This window comes from Thalassophryne amazonica, chromosome 3 (genome assembly GCF_902500255.1).
Source record: "Thalassophryne amazonica chromosome 3, fThaAma1.1, whole genome shotgun sequence".
Taxonomy (NCBI): domain Eukaryota; kingdom Metazoa; phylum Chordata; class Actinopteri; order Batrachoidiformes; family Batrachoididae; genus Thalassophryne; species Thalassophryne amazonica.
The window spans coordinates 52,078,505-52,102,280 of NC_047105.1; the positions used below are offsets into that span (position 1 = coordinate 52,078,505).

A 23,776-nucleotide genomic window follows, 5' to 3' on the forward strand; every position below is an offset into this window, starting at 1 on the left:
TCCCGGTCACTCCGACGCCCTCTCGTGCTTGAAGCCCGCACTTCAAGCAGGGCGCCATCTTGTGGTGGTGGGCGAGCAGTACCTCCTCTTCAGCGGCCCACACAACATGTACGAGACATTAGAGGCAGCTACGATTTTATACAATTCCTGCTTCATGTGCAATTCGACCAAAATTGTACTATGTGCGAAGGGGCCCTTGCATATTCTGATGGTGGCAAAACAGGATCAGAACAATTTGAGTGCACACGAGGGAATCTCGAGATGGATCTGGCATGGTATGCCGGCCAGTATGACCTGCAAGTGCCACGTATAATAGTGCCCCCCGGAGAGCAAAGGAGCTGTTGAAATGTATGTGGCATGCTTCATCATGATAATAATTATAAATTATTATCATGTACAGTGAATGTGAACAGCGGCTATCAAACCCAAAGCACCATGTGCTACTGTGCGCACACTGCTGGAAATCTGAACAGGCTGTTATATCCATAATAAACCTTACAGTACAGATATTTGTCCATTCCTTACCATGGGCGACATAAATCATGTGAATATTGTCTCCATCATATCTGTATATAACACGGGCAGCTGCCTCTCTCTGTGGTGCGCAGTAACGCGTCATTGCACACGTCAGACTCTGAGCTGAACGGATCTCACACTGTAATAAATGATCACCTTCTAACTCTGTAGGAGATATGACATGGAACTGTTTTGCCAGGCTGTGACAGCATTAATAAACATGAATCTCACCTCCAACAGTGATCCAGGAGTGTTCCACAGCGCGGATGTGGACGTGGAGCTGAAACCAGTAACCTGTGGTTAAAATCCTCTCACCCAAAATAAAAAAATAATTAATCCCATGTGATAATCCAACCATTGCGGTGAATAGAGTTGCGTTATCCTCCTGAAGTGAGCAGAAAAGAAAAAAGAAATTAAAGTTCACTGGAAAGGGTCCGTCTGATGCAAGGGACAGCATGGCCCACTGCCAACAAACTATCAACAAAGCTGTCCAGTGGCACTAAGTGTCCAAGTGGCACTAAGTGTGCATGTGAGTAACACGTTTGCCATCCAGATGTTTGAACATCAGGCAGTCTGCAGCACCTTTTATGGCCGTCTGACAGCAGTCTGTGTCATCACCTGTTGTCCACATACACTTTGGATGCCATCGTGCAAGTGTGGACGAGGTACTCCAGATGCGTTCTGACACTGCTGACCATGCCTCTTTTCCTCCTGACTGCATCGGATTATGGTAATATTTGCAGTGTCGGGCATGGTTCCGGGTATGGTGCACATTCTTGCTATGTGTGATGGGGGCTTTAGGTTAATCGATAGGACAAGTTTGATATCCTGTGTAACATGATTTCCCTGCTATGCACAGGAAAATCATGTTACATTAACAGGAGAGTGTTGGTGTGTCCACACTTTTCACTGTTAAATTAACACTTTATATTGTTGACTTTGACACTGTTAATGTTAATTTAACGGTTTCAAAGTATTCATTTAACACAACCAGTGCTAAATTCCCACTTTTCAATATTAAATTGACGCTTTTCTAATGCTAACTTTAACAGTGTTAGTGTTAAGTGAACACAAAAAGTGTTCATTTAACACTAAAAAGGGTGGACACATATGGACACTTTCTGGTGTAAATTTAACACTGACTGTCTGTCCACTGTGACAGAATGACTGAAAGTGTTCAGGGTGGTCAGAAAGATAAATTCAACAGGTGAAAATAATTAATAGTGTTAGTATGCATGTTTGATTTGTTTTGGACAGGACACCAGTCTGTCACAGGGCCACACACAGACAGACAAACACAAGCACGCCCGCTGTCAATGTTATAGTTTCCATTTCACCGAACCTGTATGTCTTTGGAAGTGGTGGGGAAGCTGCTGGAGCCCACGCAAACATGGTGAGAACATTCAAATTCTACGCAGAAAGGTTCATGTGGGAAGAGAACCCAGAACCTTCTTGCTGTAAGGCAACAGAGCTAACCACAAAGTCATTGTGCTGCCAAGGTCCTGATCAGTATTTGGAAAAAAGACATGTAAGGAAGACCAGGAGTTGTATGTTTCTCCAGGTGAAACTGGAGTTGCAGCAGGAAAGGCATCAGGTGTAAAATTTGTGCCAAATCCTTGTGCGGCTCTCTTCTGGATCTGCTGTGGTGACCCTGTTCAAAACTGGGGCAGCCAAAGCACATTAATAGCACAGATTTTGCGCTCATGTGTTTGACACCGTGGGTCACATCCAACCTGAAGCACTCCTCCATAGGCTACTCACCTTATACCATCCAACCAAAGGCTTCATGGCCATGGTGCTGTGGGGGAAAGCAGGGACAACCACAGATATAAAGAAAGAGAGACAAAGAGGCTGAGACAGGCAGACAGAAAACATTAGCTTATGTTACACTATGTAACACTGTGTACAGTATGTAACACTGTGTGCACTGTTTCTGTGTAGGCTCTCAGTTGTCCAGGTGGTTTCCATAGTAGAGAAGCTTGAATCTTCGACTGGACTGGGTTGCTTGACACGAGGACGTTTTGCTTCAAATCGCAGAAGCTTCCTCAGCTAAAATTCTTGCTCTCTGACTTCTGTCTTGACTCTTGTAGAGAAGAAAATCATTTTCTTCTCTACAAGAGTCAAGAGAAGAAAATCATTTTCTTCTCTACAAGAGTCAACCAGAGCAAGAATTTTAGCTGAGGAAGCTTCTGCGATTTGAAGCGAAACATCCTCGCGTCAAGCAACCCAGTCCAGTCGAAGATTCAAGCTTCTCTACTGTGTGCACTATGTAACTGTATTCAACTAAAGTTATGGAGGCAAAGATGTAATCAACAAACCAGACAAATGTCTGCTACAAAAAACACAACTACTCACCAAACTCAGATTAAACTGGGTATATATATTGGAGATTTGTTGTCAGATTATTACCATCATAAATATTTCACTTCTATATGACATCATCAGATGAATGAAAGATGAGTATTACCTATAATCTGTGAATAAAGCACACAAACCACATTTACCTCGACCTGTAGAACAGGTGACTCAGTGGGATAAGAAGCGGGATTGCAAATATGTAGATCTGGGTTTGATTCCCAAAACCACAATCCTCACAAGACCTTGTGACCTCTGTGTTGTGTACACACACACACACACACACACACACACACACACACACACACACACACACACACACACACACACACACACACACACACACAGCTCAACTGTTTGACACTGTGGGTCACAGCTGGTCAGAGCAGAACATCAATGCTTTGAAAGCCAGATGAGGATGGATTTAAGATGAAGATTAGGCAGGAAAATCTGACGAGAAGGAATCCAGCACTGACAAAACTAACAACAAAATTCCTCCAGCCCTGGAGAAGCTGCAGGTTCAGTGAACTTCATACTTTGAGTAGAAATGCTGGTCTGTTTTGTGTTGTGCTGGTTCTTTCTATATATACTTGTCTTGTGCATGTGATGTCATCACAATGTGGGAAGTAATTGTACTGAACAGTGACAGATAAAAGTTCCTTGTTCTAAAACTATCAAACCTAAATCTATCCCTAACTTCCTGACAAGGGCCACTGAAAGACCAGGTAGACTCGTCCACCTCATTTTAATCTAGTGTTAGGGTTTCCTAATATTAAGACATTTTTATACATTTTGATTATTTACTTTTATTTTTCATTTTACTATCTCACATTCTGTATTGTATTGTCCCATTTATTGGAAGTCAATAATCTTTCCTTCCTTTGTTGGGTGTACTGACAGTATATTGGCCATAAAATAAAATTTTACCATTTTGAGTGGAGACGTGATGTGGAGGAGTGTCAAAATGTCTTGAGGTGTTGAGTAAACCTTTCAGCAGCTTTCATCATCATGATGAAAAGGTAATGACTAAAAAAAGAAAAACCCTACAGCTCCTCTTACTGGAAATTTAGAGCATGATTATTTTCAATTGCATTACAAATCTTAACACACCGTCCTCCTCTGACATACACAGGAATCATGCTTTTAATATATAGATGATTTACTGCTCCCTGCTGGAATGGTGTGTGTGTCCACAATGTAAATAGTAACATCCATTGTTGTTAGCTAATATATGTAGTTTCCCTAAAAATATTAATCGTATCAATGTTCAGTTTTGACCCAAAATACATAAACATACAAAATGGCAAATATCAGCTTTCCACAGTTTGTACATAATCAAAATTGCGCGCACGCACGCACGCACGCACGCAAGCACACGCACACACACACACACACACACACACACACACACACACACACACACACACACACACACACACACACACAGCTTTTTGTCTTTCTGCAGTCTGTTGTAAGCAGGTACTTTTAATTTGACGAACAGAGACTGTAGTGGAAGACATTAAATGCAATGCACATTTCAGTCATGGTACCAACATCACACTTAAGTCATTCGTGGTAAGAGCACATAAGACTTATCTAAAGTAACTAAACTCAATAAATCTATAACACTAGTAACACTGTTAAACTAACATAAACCACAATAACATTTAAAACCTCAAAAACCCCGAACTCCCATGGTGCATTGTAGCACAATGTCCATTGTTTAGTGGTTAGCTATAATCGCTAATTTCTCCAAGAATATTTGTCCTATCAACTTTCTGTTTTCACAGCATTCATCCGTGACCCAAAATACATAAGCATACCAAATGGCAAATGTCAGCTCTCCACACACACACACACACACACACACACACACACACACACACACACACACACACACACACACACACACACACACACACACACACACACACACACACACACACACACACACACACACACACACACACACACACACACACACACACACACACACACACACACACACACACACACACACACACACACAGGCCTCTTGGCTATGCTTGTATAGATATCAAATGGCAAATGTCAGCTGTCCTTAGTTTCTCTGTGATCCGCATGCACGCACCCACTTTTGGCAAAAGAAGACAGTGACAGAAGACATTAAAACCACTAAATATTTCACTCATGGTGCTAACATGAGACTTAAGTCACTCATGGTAAGAACAACATAAGACTTAACTAAACTGATTAAACAAATTGAACTACAAAAACACAATAAATCAATAACACTAACATTACTGTTTAACAGTTGAACCACAAAACATTTAAAACCTCAAAACCCTGAACTCCCATGGTGCATTGCAGCACAGTGTTCATTGTTTACTGGTAAGCTAAAATTGTTAATTTCTCCAAAATTATTGGTCCTATCAACTTTCTGTTTTTGCAGCATTCATCCTTGACCCAAAATACATAAGCATAACACATGGCAAATGTCAGCTCTCTCAAGTTTTTGCGTGATCGAAGCCCAATTTATGTTATGACCGGGCCTAGGGGTGAACCAAGGCATAACATAAAAATGACTCCCCCGCTCCCCACTCCCAAGGATGACCAGACTTCCAGGTCTGCAGTCCAAAAAAAAACAAGTTTATTATTGTTAAATAAAACTTCAGGGTGAGAAAGAGGCCAAAATAACAAACAAAACAATCTACCCCAAAACCCTGTTCTTACCTAGTGCTCAAATAAAACAACCAAAACAACAGTGGTCTTACCTAAGCTCCTAAGCAAAAACAGGAGAAAACTATCAAAACAACATGGTTTCTCACCCCTACTAACAAGAAACACTGGACTGCTTTTCAAGACAAATAATTACAAAATGAATACAAAAAAAAGATTAACAAAAGAAAAACAAGTGTCCTCAGACACACATCAGTTGGGAGCAGGAAGAGGGTGGAGCACTGGAGGTTGGTTTCAGCCTTCCCTATAAAGCCAGGAGCCTTCATTGTTGGACCAATCAGCCGATGCCATCTGTACAAGCTCACCTACAACAAGAGAGACTCACAAAGAATAAGCAGCACCTCACTTAGGTGGGGAGGGTAAATACACTCATATGCTACAAACAAAACTACATATGACCTCAGGGTCATAACACCCCCCACCTAAGATCAAACATTTCTGCCCCTAAAAGAAATGTTTGATACTCACTCTCTGGTACGAGACAATGCATCAGCCACAACATTCTGATTTCCCTTGATGTGCTGAACCTGGATGTTAAATGGTTGCAATAATAATGACCAGTGCATGAGCCGCTGATTGCTGTTACACATGTGAGACAGAAACACAAGTGGATTATGGTCAGTAAACACCTGGACAGGAACAGAACTAGAACCAACATAAACTTCAAAATACTGAAGGGCCAGGAGAAGAGCAAGGGCTTCTTTCTCAATAGTGCTGTAATTAAGTTGATGTTTACCAAACTTTTTTGAGAAGTAACACACTGGGTGGTCAATGCCCTGATCATCTTCTTGACGCAAAGCCGCCCCCACCCCATGTGCACTGGCATCTATCTCCCTCTTAAACGAACGCTCAAAATCCGGCGCTGCCAACACTGATGCACTACACAAAAGCACCTTTGCAGACTCAAAGGACTCCTGACACTCAGGGGTCCATCTGTAGAAATTAGAAGGGCTGGTCAAATCAGTAAGTGGGGCAACTACACTAGCAAAGTTTTTACAAAAACCCGATAATACCCACACATGCCCAGAAACCTGCGAAGCTGTCGTCGCGTTTCTGGCACAGGAAAATCCAAAATGGCCTGAACTTTGGCCATCACCGGGCGTACCTGCCCTGCCCAACATGTTTCCCCAGGTAAGTTACCATAGCCTTCCCAAACTCACACTTAGCTAAACTGAGAGTCAGAGATGCTGTCTGCATCCGGTTAAACACCTCATGCAAGCTCTCAACATGCTGAACCCAAGTGGACGAGTAAACCACAATATCATCCAAATACACCTCACAGTCCTTAACACCAGACAATACAATAGACATCAGCCTTTGGAAGGTGGCAGGAGGTTTTCTCAGTCCAAATGGCATAACTGTGTATTGGAGGAAGTGATCCGGAGTGACAAATGCAGATATCTCAGAGGCCCGCGATGTGAGGGGCACCTGCCAATATCCCTTCAACAAATCCAATTTGGTGATAAATTGTGCGGGACCCACGCAAGCATGCATGCACACAAAGGCCACTTGTCTATTATAATATAGATAGTCAGTCCACTGTTATCATCTGATCCGAATGTGTTTTGTCATAAACTGTACTTGTGCAGGATCATCTCAGTCAGTCACAGTTACAACCCCTGGCAAAAATTATGGAATCACCGGCCTCAGAGGATGTTCATTCAGTTGTTTAATTTTGTAGAAAAAAAGCAGATCACAGACATGACACAAAACTAAAGTCATTTCAAATGGCAACTTTCTGGCTTTAAGAAACACTATAAGAAATCAAGAAAAAAAGATTGTGGCAGTCAGTAACGGTTACTTTTTTAGACCAAGCAGAGGAAAAAAATATGGAATCACTCAATTCTGAGGAAACAATTATGGAATCACCCTGTAAATTTTCATACCCCAAATTAACACCTGCATCAAATCAGATCTGCTCATTGACATTGACCCTATGCCATGACATTGACCCTATGTGTCTTTTTGCAAGGAATGTTTTTGCAGTTTTTGCTCTATGGCAAGATGCATTATCATCTTGAAAAATGATTTCATCATCCCCAAACATCCTTACAATTGTCCAAAATATCAACATAAACTTGTGCATTTATTGATGATGTAATGACAACCATCTCCCCAGTGCCTTTACCTGACATGCAGCCCCATATCATCAATGACTGTGGAAATTTACATGTTCTCTTCAGGCAGTCATCTTTATAAATCTCATTGGAAAGGCACCAAACAAAAGTTCCAGCATCATCACCTTGCTCAATGCAGATTCGAGATTCATCACTGAATATGACTTTCATCCAGTCATCCACAGTCCACAATTGCTTTTCCTTAGCCCATTGTAACCTTGTTTTTTTCTGTTTAGGTGTTAATGATGCCTTTCGTTTAGCTTTTCTGTATGTAAATCCCATTTCCTTTAGGCGGTTTCTTACAGTTCGGTCACAGACGTTGACTCCAGTTTCCTCCCATTCGTTCCTCATTTGTTTTGTTGTACATTTTTCAATTTTTGAGACATATTGCTTTAAGTTTTCTGTCTTGACGCTTTGTCTTCCTTGGTCTACCAGTATGTTTGCCTTTAACAACCTTCCCATGTTGTTTGTATTTGGTAAAGAGTTTAGACACAGCTGACTGTGAACAACCAACATCTTTTGCAACATTGCGTGATGATTTACTCTCTTTTAAGACTTTGATAATCCTCTCCTTTGTTTCAATTGACATCTCTCGTGTTGGAGCCATGATTCATGTCAGTCCACTTGGTGCAACAGCTCTCCAAGGTGTGTTCACTCCTTTTTAGATGCAGACTAACGAGCAGATCTGATATGATGCAGGTGTTAGTTTTGGGGATGAAAATTTACAGGGTGATTCCATAATTGTTTCCTCAGAATTGAGTGATTCCATATTTTTTTCCTCTGCTTGGTCTAAAAAAGTAACCGTTACTGACTGCCACAATCTTTTTTTCTTGATTTCTTATAGTGTTTCTTAAAGCCAGAAAGTTGCCATTTGAAATGACTTTAGTTTTGTGTCATGTCTGTGATCTGCTTTTTTTTTCTACAAAATTAAACAACTGAATGAACATCCTCCGAGGCCAGTGATTCCATAATTTTTGCCAGGGGTTGTACATGACGTGCACTCATGTAATTGCACTCAGCACAGCAGCGACGCCGCACATGCACGGTGATCGTTTGTTTCTTTTGTGATGACTGACACAGGATGTTGTCTATCTGCTACATAACAGACTGAATACTGGTATAACTAAAGGTCAGCTAAGTGCGGACAAAGACTAGAAGTCTGCCCATCAGTGATTGTTACCTGTTATTTCTGCTTTCTGTGGGAGGTCTTTTTCCATCATCTTTCACACTTGAGGCAAGATTTGAATAGTACCTCCGCCCGGGAAAGTTTCTGCAGTTATTTGCTTGCTGCATGTTCTCTCTATCTTGAAGTTACCAAAAACATGAAACTGAAAAGCCTAACAGAGAGACACAGGAGGGCCATTTTTTGGATGTAGCTTCTAAACATTTTTTTAATTCATCAATTCCCTGCAATTAACAGTCATATTTAGGGTTACTGGAGTCAGTGAGTGTGTGAGGGAGTTGGTCTTCAAATAGATAGATACAGGTGAGGACCAGTGAACCTCCTATTTTGGACCATGGACCCGGTTACTGTGTAACGGCACTGTCACATCTTGACAATTTAGCCTGCGTACAAGGTCTGTCAATAAAGTAACGGTCCTTTTTATTTTTTTCAAAAACTATGTGAATTTCATTCATATGATTTTACGTCAGACATGCTTGAACCCTCGTGCGCATGCATGAGTTTTTCCACGCCTGTCGGTGACGTCATTCTCCTGTGAGCATGCCTTGGGAAGGAGTGGTCCCGCCCCCTCATCGGATTTTCATTGTCTGGAAATGGTGGAATGAAAAGGACTTTTTTTCCATCAGAATTTTTTCAGAAGCTGTTAGAGACTGGCACCTGGAAACCATTCGAAAAATTTATCTGGCTTTCAGTGAAAATTTTACGGGCTTCACAGAGAATAAGGTCTGTTAGTACAGCTTTAAGGACCCCTTTAAGGACGCTCGGCGTGCCACGCTCCGAGCTGCGATGACGCGGCACAAGCCACCGGACCAGACATGAGATAGACATGTCCAAACTTGTCCTCTGACACGCCGAAACGGAGATGTTCCTTTGTCTCGCTTCCAAAGCGAATCGGTCGTGACGCACAAAGCCTCCGCGCGGCTTTCCATGACAAAATCTCTTGTTAAAAGTGAAATCTGCTGGAAAATGGCTGATGTCCAGCTCTTGCGATAACCAGAGAAAGAGCACACGATGGTCTCGTATCCACAGAGCCATCCTTTTAGAAATGGTCCAGTGGCTTGTGCCGCGTCGTCGCAGCTCGGAGCGTGGCGCGCCGAGCGTCCTTAAAGGGGTCCTTAAAGCTGTACTAACAGACCTTATTCTCTGTGAAGCCCGTAAAATTTTCATCGAAAGCCAGATAAATTTTTCGAATGGTTTCCAGGTGCCAGTCTCTAACAGCTTCTGAAAAAATTCTGATGGCAAAAAAGTCTTTTTCATTCTTCCATTTCCAGACAATGAAAATCCGACGAGGGGGCGGGACCACTCCTTCCCAAGGCGTGCTCACAGGCGAATGACGTCACCGACAGGCGTGGAAAAACTCACGCATGCGCACGAGGGTTCAAGCATGTCTGACGTAAAAACATATGAATGAAATCCATATAGTTTTTGAAAAAAATAAAAAGGACCGTTACTTTATTGACAGACCTCGTATGCTGACCATATGAAAAACACTGGTGCACGCTGGCGTATGTCTAATAAATTCATGCAGCTGTCACACCTCAATGATTAGCTAGTGTATGCAGACAGCCCCGTTTCAATCCAGCAGTTCGGGTTGGTACTGCATGGTGTGGTGCCAGTCAGAAACAGAATAATTTGACATTATTTTATTTTAATTTTTTATCTTGGTGTACCAGTTTCATTGTGTACAGAATGCAGATGAGTGGACTGGCTGTGGGAAATGCTGCCGTGAATGAATGGAGTGCTGTGACTCTTGAAATGTTGAATGCGCCGAACGGCTGCTTTCAGGTCTGCTGATCAGGTCATCACAGATCTGAATAATGAAACGCTGTGATGATTTAAACTTTTAAAGCACCAGTTGACTGCAATCAGGTGTGATCTGAATGAAGTGCTTATCTGTCTGTGTCGTGATCCCTGACAGCAACAGCACTTTAAATTTTTAAACAGCGCGTTAATCAGGCGTGACCACACCTGATCGATCAAGTCTTCTGATGATCACATCGACAGTTACAGCGCATTAATCAGGTGTGATCACTCTGATCGATCGATCAGGTCGTCTGATGACCACATCGACAGCGACGATGCTTTAAAAGTTTAAATCATCACAGTGCTTCTGTGTGATCAGAGCACAACACCAGCATGAGAAACGCACCTGCAGCAGAAAAAACATCGAGGGACTTGATTTAAAATGTTACGTTTCCATCCACAAATTAAAGGATTTCCAGACATCATTTTCAAAAATAAGGAGGTTTATGTGGATTCATGTCCATCTATGATGGTAAATTGGACTGACATGAACAGGTCAGACTTTATATTTTTTCCACGTGTGAATGAAACAGTGTCTGCTTGAGGACTGTAGCTTTCAGCCAATCAGTGGCCAGCGTTAATGGACAGATTTAAGCTCATGAGAAAATTACAAGAAATGTGTGCCAACAATCGCATAACTTACCCACAACTTATGTCCCACATGTGTGGGACATATGAGTCACACGCTGGCATGCATTGAAAATTTTCAGCATGCCCAAAATTTTTTGAAGAGCTCAGCTTATTATGACATACATCAGCGAGCTTCAACATGCTTGTTGTGAAAGTGTAGTGACACGGACCCACAACAGGGGGCGCAAATGAACGGTCAATAAATGAGCCAAAAAGGAACAATTTAATGTTGTGAAATGTGCACAACGAATATACAGACAATCTCAGAATATGATTACAGTCAAATTACAAAGGTGACGTGTGGGCAGGCTCGAGGATAGAAGACGTCTGTCCTGAGAAGGGCCGGAACCACACGATTTCCGCCACCACCGAACCTGGTGAATACTGGAGCCGCCAAGTCCCGAATTCCCAGGTGATCACCGTCTCCGACTGTCGGATCTGGTACTGCTGGCGAGAACAAAGACAGTCAAGTGTGGGTGTGTGTACACCCAGCAACAACAACGGTGGGAATGCCACCTCCACCTCTCACTCAATATGTGATGAGTACCGCAGTGATTCCTCAGGGGAAAAGAGTGCCGTCCTGCACTCACTCAGCTTCCACAGAAAGAGGAACCGGTACTCCTGCAAACACTCACAATATACAGATATATTGTAACACAAAACGGCTGAGGATATTACCTTCAATGAAGTACGATATCTCAGCGATGAGGTGGAGATGACGTCTGGGTTTTATGGAGTGAGGTGATGAAGAATGAGTGACAGCTGTCAGGAAGTAATGAGTAACAGCTGTCACTCCCGGCTGTGTCCGTGGCGGCAGCGCCCTCTCGTGCCTGAAGCCCGCACTTCAGGCAGGGCGCCCTCTGGTGGTGGGCCAGCAGTACCTCCTCTTCTGGCGGCCCACACAACAATGCTCTTAACTTATAAAAACTTACCCTTAACTTATTGGACTTATGCCAGCGTTTTGTTTTTTTTTAAACGATTGTCATATGCTGGCTAAATCTTCAAGGTGTGACAGAGCCTTTAACGATAATAGTTAATATGACTCTAGCAGAATATTTCACTGGAAAAACAAAGCGCCTTTTTCAGATTTTTCTTCTTATTATTATTTCTATGCAAAATTTATGATATGCAAGCTGGTCAATTGCATTCCATATATCAGCAGTCTGAAGCCAAGTGCCTACCGTGTGCAGGTTTCCCCTGCAATCAGTGAGTCTAACAGCTGACTTGATTGATTACCTTCCACCCAGAGTGAAGGAACGCGCAGTGCAACGCAAGTGTCATCCCTCATGTTCACCCGATGCAGCGGTGATTTTCATGCCCAGTGCCCGCGTCCTTTAAACCACAAGTAGAATTGTGTAGCCATTGGGTGTGGTGGTCTAAAAGTATGATCTGACCACGGTGCATTTCATGATAGACCAACAAAAACCCAGTATAACATCAAGTGCAGCGCATTTGTGGTATTTTAAGGACACAGTGCCTAGACATACCTTACATAAACAGGTTCACACGCCTTGCTTGTATACACAACGTAATGGGAAACCACCACCATCAAAACAAAAGAAAAGTAAACACTCTTGGGAAAAAATACTAATTTTTCTGGGAGCTTTGGTGGCTGCTTCCACTGGTTCACTCTGACAGGTTGGCTGAAACCTCTTAACAGAAATCCACACACTGGAGTCCATGTTCTCAGGCGTAGCATGTTGTGCGCTCTGGCTCTTCAAGCAAATGACGGCTGGCACTCTGATTGGTTTATTTTACGTTATCTCCAAAATACACTTTTTACTAATGAAGAGGACAAATCCACCCATCTTATGCCCTGCGCCCAACTTTGTGCTCTGATTACTTACATCTTTATCCAGTACAAAAGAGTCAGATGTGCCCTAAATGGACATTCATAATATGCACAGTCGCCTGTGTGTCATAGATGGTCAAGATGGGGCCTTTTGAGTCAAAGAGAAGAACTCATCAGTACTGCCGATCCTCTGTAGCACATGATGCATGAAGCTGTGCTGCCTGAATACCTGAGCTGGTACTGCGAGGTACTGACAGAACACAGAGTGATGCCTCATTATTTTCATAACCTTTAGCCTCTCAGAGTCGAGGCTCAGAACTGAGGTAATTGACATCTCGCTCACTCCTCGGGAGAAAGAAAGAATTAATTCAAACACACTACATTAATGACACAAATATGAAGAAAGAATTAAATCAGATACACTACATCAATGACACAAATACGACATGGAGTGGATGGAGCAGACACGATCACAAGCACTGTGACAGCGAGTGATCCTTTCAAGTTGCAACCATGAAAATGACTTAAATTATCAAGGTGGCTTCATAATATAAAACAGGCAAAATGAATTCTCTCTACCTGACAGATACTTTGGCTCTTAATGGATGCATTTAAATGTTTATTTTAAATGTGCAAAGTGCCATCCTCATGTAGGAATGTAGTTCATCTTTCAGCAGCTTCAGCCTCTCCGTTTCTCTCTTTTTCATTATTGTTGATACAAATGAAAGCAAACACAGAGTGGTCCCATCTCCATATTAAAGACTGAAGGAAAGGTCAACACCTGAACTTGCACTGACAAAGCAGGAGGAGGAAGATGTGTTGTTGAATTCAACCTCCATTGTTTGAGAAAGATATTATGCAGATGTACTTTCAGTGAGAAAGTTTTCGGTCAGTATATGGAGACCTGCCTGTCTTTTTTTCAAAGAACACATTTCCATGTAGCTATATTGCTTTACAAAGCTGCTATCTGGCTTACCAGCATCTCATAACAGGTAGTATTTTATGCACTGGTAAATAGACTTCCATTCTGCAAAGCTTTTCCACTTGCGAACAGAAGCCCAAAGCTTATAAGCTCTACGTCACATTCAACTACACACTGGGACCAATTTGGAGTTGTCTTGCTCAAGGACACTTTGTAGTACAGACATGATCTGCCACATGAGATACAGTTTGAATTTATAGATCGTAGCTTCAAACCACTGGAGGAAGAGCTGGAAAAACAGTGTACAGACAGGGAACGTCTGCAAACTGATGTCAAATTAAACAATATACTTTAATGATGGTAAACGATATGAGGCTTTGTTTGTAAAATTAGAGGTGTATTTCTATAATATGTATATGTCGCAGACATGAACGAGCGACGCTCGTCATCATCTCACCATGTCATGGTCCTTCAGACTTTTTTTGAGCAAATGCTTCATGGGAGCATTAGCATGGCTAAAACCCTTCAGCTTCTGGGGGGCGCCACCAAAACACATTCCCAAAGCACAAAAGGCAACCCGAATTAAAGGAGAAATGCTGCCTTTAACAACCTGGACCTCATTTCTGGCAGGAAATCGGTTGTTTACTCACCAATATAACTTTCATAACTGTCATTATTAGTCCATGTTTCCAACAACGTGTTCAGTTCAAATATGAGTCAAACATTTTCCTTCTTCTACTAAGGTGGATTAGAACATTTTGTGGTACACAGCACCAACTACTGTAGGAGGAAGCTAGCAGTCAATATGTGTCACTGATTTCAAAATGCAGCTCTTTTCAACCAGATGTGTGGTGCTGTGACATGTCAATCATCTGTGTCCAATCAGATTTTAACGGAGTCCAGTGAAACTCTAGCCTCCGCTCTAGCTCCACCAATGCCAGGAAGTGTTCAACATTTGACATTTCCTGTTTCACTGTGGACTCAAAATTTGGCATTTCCTGTTTCTGTGTGAACTTGCCACTGAGTTCATACAAGATTCCACAAGATCTCGTCTGTCAATGCAGGAAGTGTCAATCCAGGAAGTGTTCAACATTTAACATTTCCTGTTTCACTGTGGACTCAAAACTTGGCACTTCCTGTTAGGGACTCCCTGTACCATGAGAGAACTTCACATCACTGCACGTCACTTAGCTGGTACAATTTAGCATAATTTTCTGAGATTTAAACATTTATATTTAATGTATTTTTACATTTATTAAACAGGCTGTATTTGTATTTAATATGTTTATATATTCATTAAATATATTTATATTTAACAATTACAGTTATAATTAGTGGTCCAAGCCCAGGCAAGGGCTGGGAACAGCAGTTGCAAAGCAACACAGTTCCCAGTCCCAGGGGGGCTGAGAATCCTATTGTTCTCATTTGGTTTTTATTCTTATTATTTATTTATTTATTCATTATTATTTTTCTCAAACTAAATACAATACTGGAGCCTAGACCATACAAGCTGGAGACGTGCCACTGTGAGAACTGGTACAAAACCCTGCACGTAACTTTTCATGTCAAGTGTAATTTTGAGCGCTGAGTTTAAACTGTCCACAAGTCTGTCTATTGATTAGGCATTTTCCAAACATTAAGCTAAGATATCAGGCAGTCTAGCTTTGAGTTCAGTTGTTGTAGAGGAGTTCATATGTTGCAGCAATGATAAATAAGGTTGCTGTTCCACTAAACAAGCAGCCAAACTGTAAACTTAATAAGTAAGTGATCAGAGACCACTGTTGCAAGAGGCGTGATGTCAATATTTGTGACAGCAATACCACGTGCGAGAACCAAATCCAGGGTATTTCCACTAATGTTCGTCGAATCCTGAACGCATTGTTAGACTCCTGTTACATCCATAATTTCCATAAATCCATAAATAATTTGCAGAGGGGATCAGAAGCCTTATTTATATGAATGTTGAAGTCACCAATAATCAGAATGTTATCTGCAGTAGTTGACAAGTTAGAGATAAACGAACCAAATTTATCTAAGTATTCAGAGTATGGGCCAGGGGGCCTATACTCTGAATACTACTAATTCTTTATTTGGACAATGCAGTTCAATTTTATGTTTTATGTTTTTCCACTCCTTTAATCTGCATTTTCTTTCATTTTAAAGTGTCTGATGATGAACTCTGTGATCCCTGGCTGTTTTCTTTCTTTCACAATAGACCTTGTATCTTAATGAAAACTCAAAGTCCAATGAGGGGCTTAAGTGAAAACAAAGAAAAGTTGTAAAAATTGAGAAACCCACTGATCTAAGGGAGAAATCTGACTAACACTGTGTAATAGTGGAGCCAGCATGCACGGTTTGAAAGACAGCCTGTGTGTTATTATTGCTTTGAAATGCCACAGCAGTTATCTGATGGGGAGAAGTGCCTGAAAGCAGCTCGGCAGTGTTTGTCAAAATGACATCGCCTTGGAATGAATCATCTCATTTCAAACGCACTTTGCAGCTACACAGACGTACACGCGTAGCTTGAGTGCAACATATTTGCACAATGTAGCTTGTGGGAAAAGGAATTTAGAAGAATGTGTCACTAACGTGATTTATTCAGCTCAGTATGTAAATAATGTAATTCTGGAATTTTTCCACTGCAGACCCCTCCATTCATCACCGCCAGAAGACAGTGGTGACGGATATGTGCTGCCCGAGAGAGATATCCAGTTTGATGGACTTTGGCACTGCGGATTGCTCGCTTGGCAAAGGTAGGGTGTTGCCCTGGTGACAACAGGAAGCATGCTCAGTGATTTATTCTGACAGTTAAAGGACACAGAGCTATTGGCTTGTCTGTGAGGTGAACGCTAGACCAACGGTCTGCATGGGTTAAGAGTGTGACAAAAATCAGATAACAACTCGGACAAGCTGGCCACAAGGGCCTAACCACTTAGTGCAAGCTTTAATTGATCACGACCTTCCATCGCTTGATGCTGACTGTTGTGTTTGTAGCGTAAAGCTGTACATACATTGACTGCATTATTGCGAGAGAAAAGCTTCTCTCTGTGAAAATCTGAAAATCATAATACAGCTTGAATTTGTACGGTAATGTGCAAAGATTGGCATTTATTTCTGTTATCCTCAGTTTGAACGATGAAAGCTTGTCTGACTCACAACAGCCATTTCAATCTTTCTCCTGTGGTAGTCAATCCGTCTGTTAATACTCACCACACAGAGTACTGATCATAACATCAGTACTCTGTTTACATCAATTACATCTATATTGTTATTAAAGATACCCAATTCATTTCTAGGAATATTAAGAGTACTTGAAATACAGTGTCTTCTCTTTCATTTTGCAGCTGTTTGCTGCTATATGCCTGTACCCCAGTCAAAATAAAATCTTGCACTGGGGACAATCAGTACATTTATACACAGCACAAGCCATCTGGTGGTGTACCGCAGTAAGACACAGACACAGACAGCAACATCTTCACTGGGTACCGCCGCTCATATTGACATACAAGAGTGACTACTTTTATCCCTCTTAGAATCGAACATCTCCTTTCATTTCTTGACACTTGATGTCAGACTTTACCAATTTCTTACACACACACACACACACACACACACTCATCTTCAACCGCTTAGTCCAATCAAGGGTCGTGGGGGGCTGGAGCCTATCCCAGCAGTCATAGAGTGCGAGGCGGGGTACACCGTGGACAGGACACCAGTCTGTTGCAGGGCCACAAACAGACAAACAAACACATTCACACCCACTCACACACCTGTGGACAATTCAAAGATTCCAATCCACCTAACCCGCATGTCTTTGGATGTGGGAGGAAACCAGAGCACGTAAACACAGGGAGAACATGCAAACTCCACACAGAAAGGCCACAGGCAGGAAGTGAACCCATGACCTTCTCGCTGTGATGCAACAGTGCTAACCACTAATCCACCATGGTGCCCCACCAATTTCTTATAGAAATTTAAATCTGTCTTTCTCACCCACCCATGTTCTTCTTAGTTTGAAATCTTTCACATGTGCGCAAAATTGTACATTCGCTGTTATTGTAAAGAGACTCACTTGGATTGCATTTACTAACACATAGAAGAAAAACAATATGTTACTGTAAAACTGGGGAATAAGAGATGCTAAGCCTGTAATTCAAGTGGTTTCACTGGGAAACTTTTGTATTAACCCTCTGGAGTCGAATGGCACTCCTCGCGTAAAAAGTCACATGACCTAATTAAATGGATGTAACACTCAATCTGCTGCACTCTGAGGCTTTAAATGTGTGTTGAATGTGGAGATTTCTACCTTTATAGCACTTTTCAAATGTTGCTAATAGGCCGAGTATATCATTGTCATTTTTTGCTGAGCATTTAATGTACACACACGCAGCCAAAAGGATCATTTCCTTCTCTACTAATGCAGCAACAGTGGTGGAAAGAAATATGACTCCTTCTTCCTCATTGGTTGGCTCCTGAAATTTTCCACCATCAGAAGTCACTAACCCCATGTGTGTTCACTAACCCAACGTGTGTTTGATCACAGTCCACCCATGCCACATGGGTCTGATCAGTGGTGGGCACAGATAACCAAAAAATTTACTTCGATAACAGATAATCAGATAACTGAAAAGTTATCTTTGATAAAGATAAACCGATAAACCACCCAAAAATGTATCGGAAGTCACAGATAATCGATAAATTCCAGTATTGTCTCTGGTACATTTGCAATTACTAAGAAGCTGAAATTGACTTTTAACACGATCGCTTTTGAAAGTATCAAAAGCGACAAAAGACCCAAAGAATGAGCCAGTATTTCCATGTTTGACCATGCTGCCCCCTGTAGGAAGCTGCACAGAAGAATCCTGAGAGCACCCACAAAATCAGCTCTCTACTAATCATAATGCTCCGGTCAGGCGGAGGTCTTGAAAAATAAAGTCATACTAACTTATGGTTTTATTATTGTGATATCTATTTCACACATAGTCCTGCACTATACTGTACATATATTTTTGAAATTATCATTTATATTTACTTTCTAAATCTTATTTTGACGTCTGATTGTTTTCTAAATAGTTTAGCATTAGCATTTCCCGCACTATATTTGTACTTTTTTTTTTATTCTAAATCTTATTGTGAAATCTGTTTTGTAAATAATTGTACAAAAATGCCTGAAACATTTCCTGCATTTATGTAAATAGTTGTGTTTAACTTTTTTTTGCTGCATTTGTACATATGTTTTTGAAATTTACAATTTATATTTACATTTGAAGTTATGAAAATGGTTTGTTAAATACGTTTGTGGTTTTCATAGTAAAAAAAAAAACACAAACCTTTAGATTTTATGTTTTTTGTGTGATTTTAGGTTCACTGTGTTAATACAGTAGGTCAGAATGAATGAAAAACTGTAAAGTCACACAGGTGAGGTTGTGCTGAAAAAAAATTACACCAAACAAGGCCAGGCAAACACATTTTAAAGGTAAATTACAGTATAGGTAAAACCAAAAGTAGTCAAAAACGCCCAATTATATCCTGGACTCCAGAAGGTTAAGGCAAAATGAACCGACAGCAGGAGAAAATACACAGAGTGAAGTCACTGAATGCCTTTAAAGGTGAAAGTCTGGCATGCATGTTTTTTGTCATCAAGACTTTACTCTCTGATGTTCTGATATCAAACCAGAAGGTCTTTGCCGTAATTGTAATTGCGATTGTTAGCTCGCTGCGGTTGACACTGCGATTTGCTGCTATTAGACGAACCGCAAGTCCTTTTCATCAACAGCGGGTAGCAACAGCATGACCTCACTCGCTTATTCTCCTCCTTCTTCTCCCCGTGCACCGCTGTCCCCTTCAGACTCTCTCTGATATATCAGTGCTCTCTGTACGCGCTCTCCACCACTGATAATGCAGACTGACAGGCCAACTGAGAAAAGGGAGAGCAGAGGGCAGGAAAAGTCGAGTTTCTTTTGGCTTTAATGTGAGCGAAGCAAATGAATGACATAGTAATACGGTGAGCTAAGCAGAAGAATAAGGAAATTTAGGCGTGCAAAATTTTAGACTGGTGAGCTGTCAGGATAAAAGGCATGGTATGAATAAAAAAGTCTGCGGTACTGGATACATTGTGACATTGAAATTATGAAGCACTACTTTGGGTTAGAGATTTCTCTTCATATATACTAATGCGAAGTCTGCATAATGTGTCAGGATCCAGATAGTTTTTCTCTAAGTGAGTATAATTAGTGGATTCAAAAGATGAATTAATTATAGGCTGTATTATGAATGTAAAACCAGAGTGAATATTTTGTGTGAAATAGTCTTCGCAGCTGTGCATTAATGCACATGCATTTGCAAAATGCACATTAGCAAGTTGCAAGAAGTGTTAACTGGAAGACATGACGCCCCCACAGCCGTGCAGTCATTTTCTCACCTCTGATCAGCCTGGCAGTGTCCTTAAAGTGTCCGGTCTGGGGTTGACGGGTCCATCGCTTCACTTGACAACGGTGTATCTGATTTGAGCACATGTGCTTTATGGACAAAGGTAAAACACCAAACATCAGCATCTGACAGGCAGGAAGAATGGCATGATTGATTTTATGAGATGCTGTCATGTTTTTCAATGCAAAATGATCATTCATTAGGGCCCCTTCACACATAGTGCGAATATGTACAACTCAGGGTGACTCACGGTGAAATGGCTCGTATGAGCGAACCACGAAACATCGCACCAACGGGCAGGCGTGCACAATCCCAGTGCGATGGTTCATAGACGCAACTGTGTTTTTCAAGCAGGACTACAGTGTGGTCCATGGGAAGAGGTGCACTACATCGCACCACTGATGTGGACGAAAATAAAATAAAAACCAGCTGTGTAATTAGTGAATACCACTGGGTTGATATAAATAATACATACAAGGGGACGCAATACAGAAGCCCGCGGTTAAATAAAAAAAAATGACACAGGATTCAAACCTGCATGCTCTGATTACCAGAAAGAAACGTCACTGCACTACCAATCACTGTCTTGTAACAGCAGTGTGAAATGGCTAAAATCAACAAGCAGATAAACACATTTCTGAAAAAAAAGAAAAAAGTGCTGTGATAACTGACCAAACGGCATTTGGTACAACGAATTTCTGCTGATACGTGACTGAAAGCGGCGTATTTGTCACACTGTTGGCTTGTCCTGCAGTGTGCCGCTCACAGCTCTCAGGGCCCGACACGCATGTCCTGTCAGATGTGACATTCAGATCGCCTGCTGCGTGTCCACATGAACTGATGGTCCAATTCTCCAGCCCATCACAAAAGCAATATATGTTATGTATTTCCACACAAGCATACACACATGCGTGTCTGTCAAAACATGGGACATGTGCTGCCGCTGTGATGTCTAAGACCGAAGATGTTTCAACAGCTGTGGGCAGTCAGCGCACAGACCAAGATGTCACTCTGTGATCACGAGAGATGCCTCGCCTGCGGGAAGGCGAACGACACGCACAGATGTGTTGAGGGTCAGCGGGGGGAGTGCACAAAACACACACGTGTTGTGGGGTGAGCCAATACTCTGGCACGCTGTGTGCACTCTTCAACTTCAAACTTGTGGGGCACTTAGACAAATTTCACATCCACCTCGACAGTGATTGTCTGCTGACTGTTTTCGTGATGATAGTATGAATGGCCACACATTTTTTAAGTGCCACATGAGCGGTGTTAGATGTTCTTGTGTGTCACCTGGAATTTGGTTGACACCTGCCTCGAGATGGTTCGATGGGTTTACACAGCACACACTCTATCTTTCAGCCACTGGTGTGCACAAATAGTTGTAGCAACAGCTGTATGAGGTGTTAGAAGCAGCTGTGATTCTAAACGTTTTGCATACGATTCCTGCTTCATGTGCACTTTATGCGCAAATTGACCAAATTCACACTATGTGTGAAGGGGCCGTTACCTGTTCCATATATGACCTATTGCATTGGAGTTTGTGGAAACACATACAAAACAAATACAATATTTTTATTACAAAAGAAAGCTACAAGAATTATCAATCAATCAATCAACTTTTTTTTTATATAGCGCCAAATCACAACAAACAGCTGCCCCAAGGCGCTTTATATTGTAAGGCAAGGCCATACAACAATCATGAAAAACCCCAACGGTCAAAACGACCCCCTGTGAGCAAGCACTTGGCAACAGTGGGAAGGAAAAACTCCCTCTTAACAGGAAGAAACCTCCAGCAGAACCAGGCTCAGGGAGGGGCAGTCTTCTGCTGAGACTGGTTGGGGCTGAGGGAAAGAACCAGGAAAAAGACATGCTGTGGAGGGGGGCAGAGATCGATCACTAATGATTAAATGCGGAGTGATGCATACAGAGCAAAAAGAGAAAGAAACAGTGCATCATGGGAACCCCCCCACAGTCTACGTCTAAAGCAGCATAACCAAGGGATAGTCCAGGGTCACCCGATCCAGCCCTAACTATAAGCCTTAGCGAAAAGGAAAGTTTTAAGCCTAATCTTAAAAGTAGAGAGGGTATCTGTCTCCCTGATCTGAATTGGGAGCTGGTTCCACAGGAGAGGAGCCTGAAAGCTGAAGGCTCTGCCTCCCATTCTACTCTTACAAACCCTAGGAACTACAAGTAAGCCTGCAGTCTGAGAGCGAAGCGCTCTATTAGGGTGATATGGTACTACGAGGTCCCTGAGATAAGATGGGACCTGATTATTCAAAACCTTATAAGTAAGAAGAAGAATTTTAAATTCTATTCTAGAATTAACAGGAAGCCAATGAAGAGAGGCCAACACGGGTGAGATATGCTCTCTCCTGCTAGTCCCCGTCAGTACTCTAGCTGCAGCATTTTGAATTAACTGAAGGCTTTTTAGGGAACTTTTAGGACAACCTGATAATAAAGAATTACAATAGTCCAGCCTAGAGGAAATAAATGCATGAATTAGTTTTTCAGCATCACTCTGAGACAAGACCTTTCTGATTTTAGAGATATTGCGTAAATGCAAAAAGGCAGTCCTACATATTTGTTTAATATGCGCTTTGAATGACATATCCTGATCAAAAATGACTCCAAGATTTCTCACAGTATTACTAGAGGTCAGGGAAATGCCATCCAGAGTAAAGATCTGGTTAGACACCATGCTTCTAAGATTTGTGGGGCCAAGTACAATAACTTCAGTTTTATCTGAGTTTAAAAGCAGGAAATTAGAGGTCATCCATGTCTTTATGTCTGTAAGACAATCCTGCAGTTTAGCTAATTGGTGTGTGTCCTCTGGCTTCATGGATAGATAAAGCTGGGTATCATCTGCGTAACAATGAAAATTTAAGCAATACCGTCTAATAATACTGCCTAAGGGAAGCATGTATAAAGTGAATAAAATTGGTCCTAGCACAGAACCTTGTGGAACTCCATAATTAACTTTAGTCTGTGAAGAAGATTCCCCATTTACATGAACAAACTGTAATCTATTAGACAATATGATTCAAACCACCGCAGCGCAGTGCCTTTAATACCTATGACATGCTCTAATCTCTGTAATAAAATTTTATGGTCAACAGTATCAAAAGCAGCACTGAGGTCCAACAGAACAAGCACAGAGATAAGTCCACTGTCCGAAGCCATAAGAAGATCATTTGTAACCTTCACTAATGCTGTTTCTGTACTATGATGAATTCTAAAACCTGACTGAACCTCTTCAAATAGACCATTCCTCTGCAGGTGATCAGTTAGCTGTTTTACAACTACCCTCT

General features: G+C 41.7%; 1 protein-coding gene across 6 annotated transcripts in view; it reads left to right on the forward strand.

The window, feature by feature from the left end:
• Positions 1–23,776, forward strand: part of kaznb (kazrin, periplakin interacting protein b) — a 465,815-nt gene that overhangs the window by 344,299 nt on the left and 97,740 nt on the right. For all 6 annotated transcript variants that reach the window (XR_004559532.1, XR_004559533.1, XM_034166256.1 and 3 more), the window contains exon 5: positions 16,682–16,789. Coding sequence is in view for 4 of the 6 variants with exons in the window: in XM_034166256.1 (XP_034022147.1) it covers positions 16,682–16,789 (108 nt within the window). In the remaining 2 variants the exon portion in view is untranslated. The remainder of the gene's footprint in view (positions 1–16,681; positions 16,790–23,776) is intronic.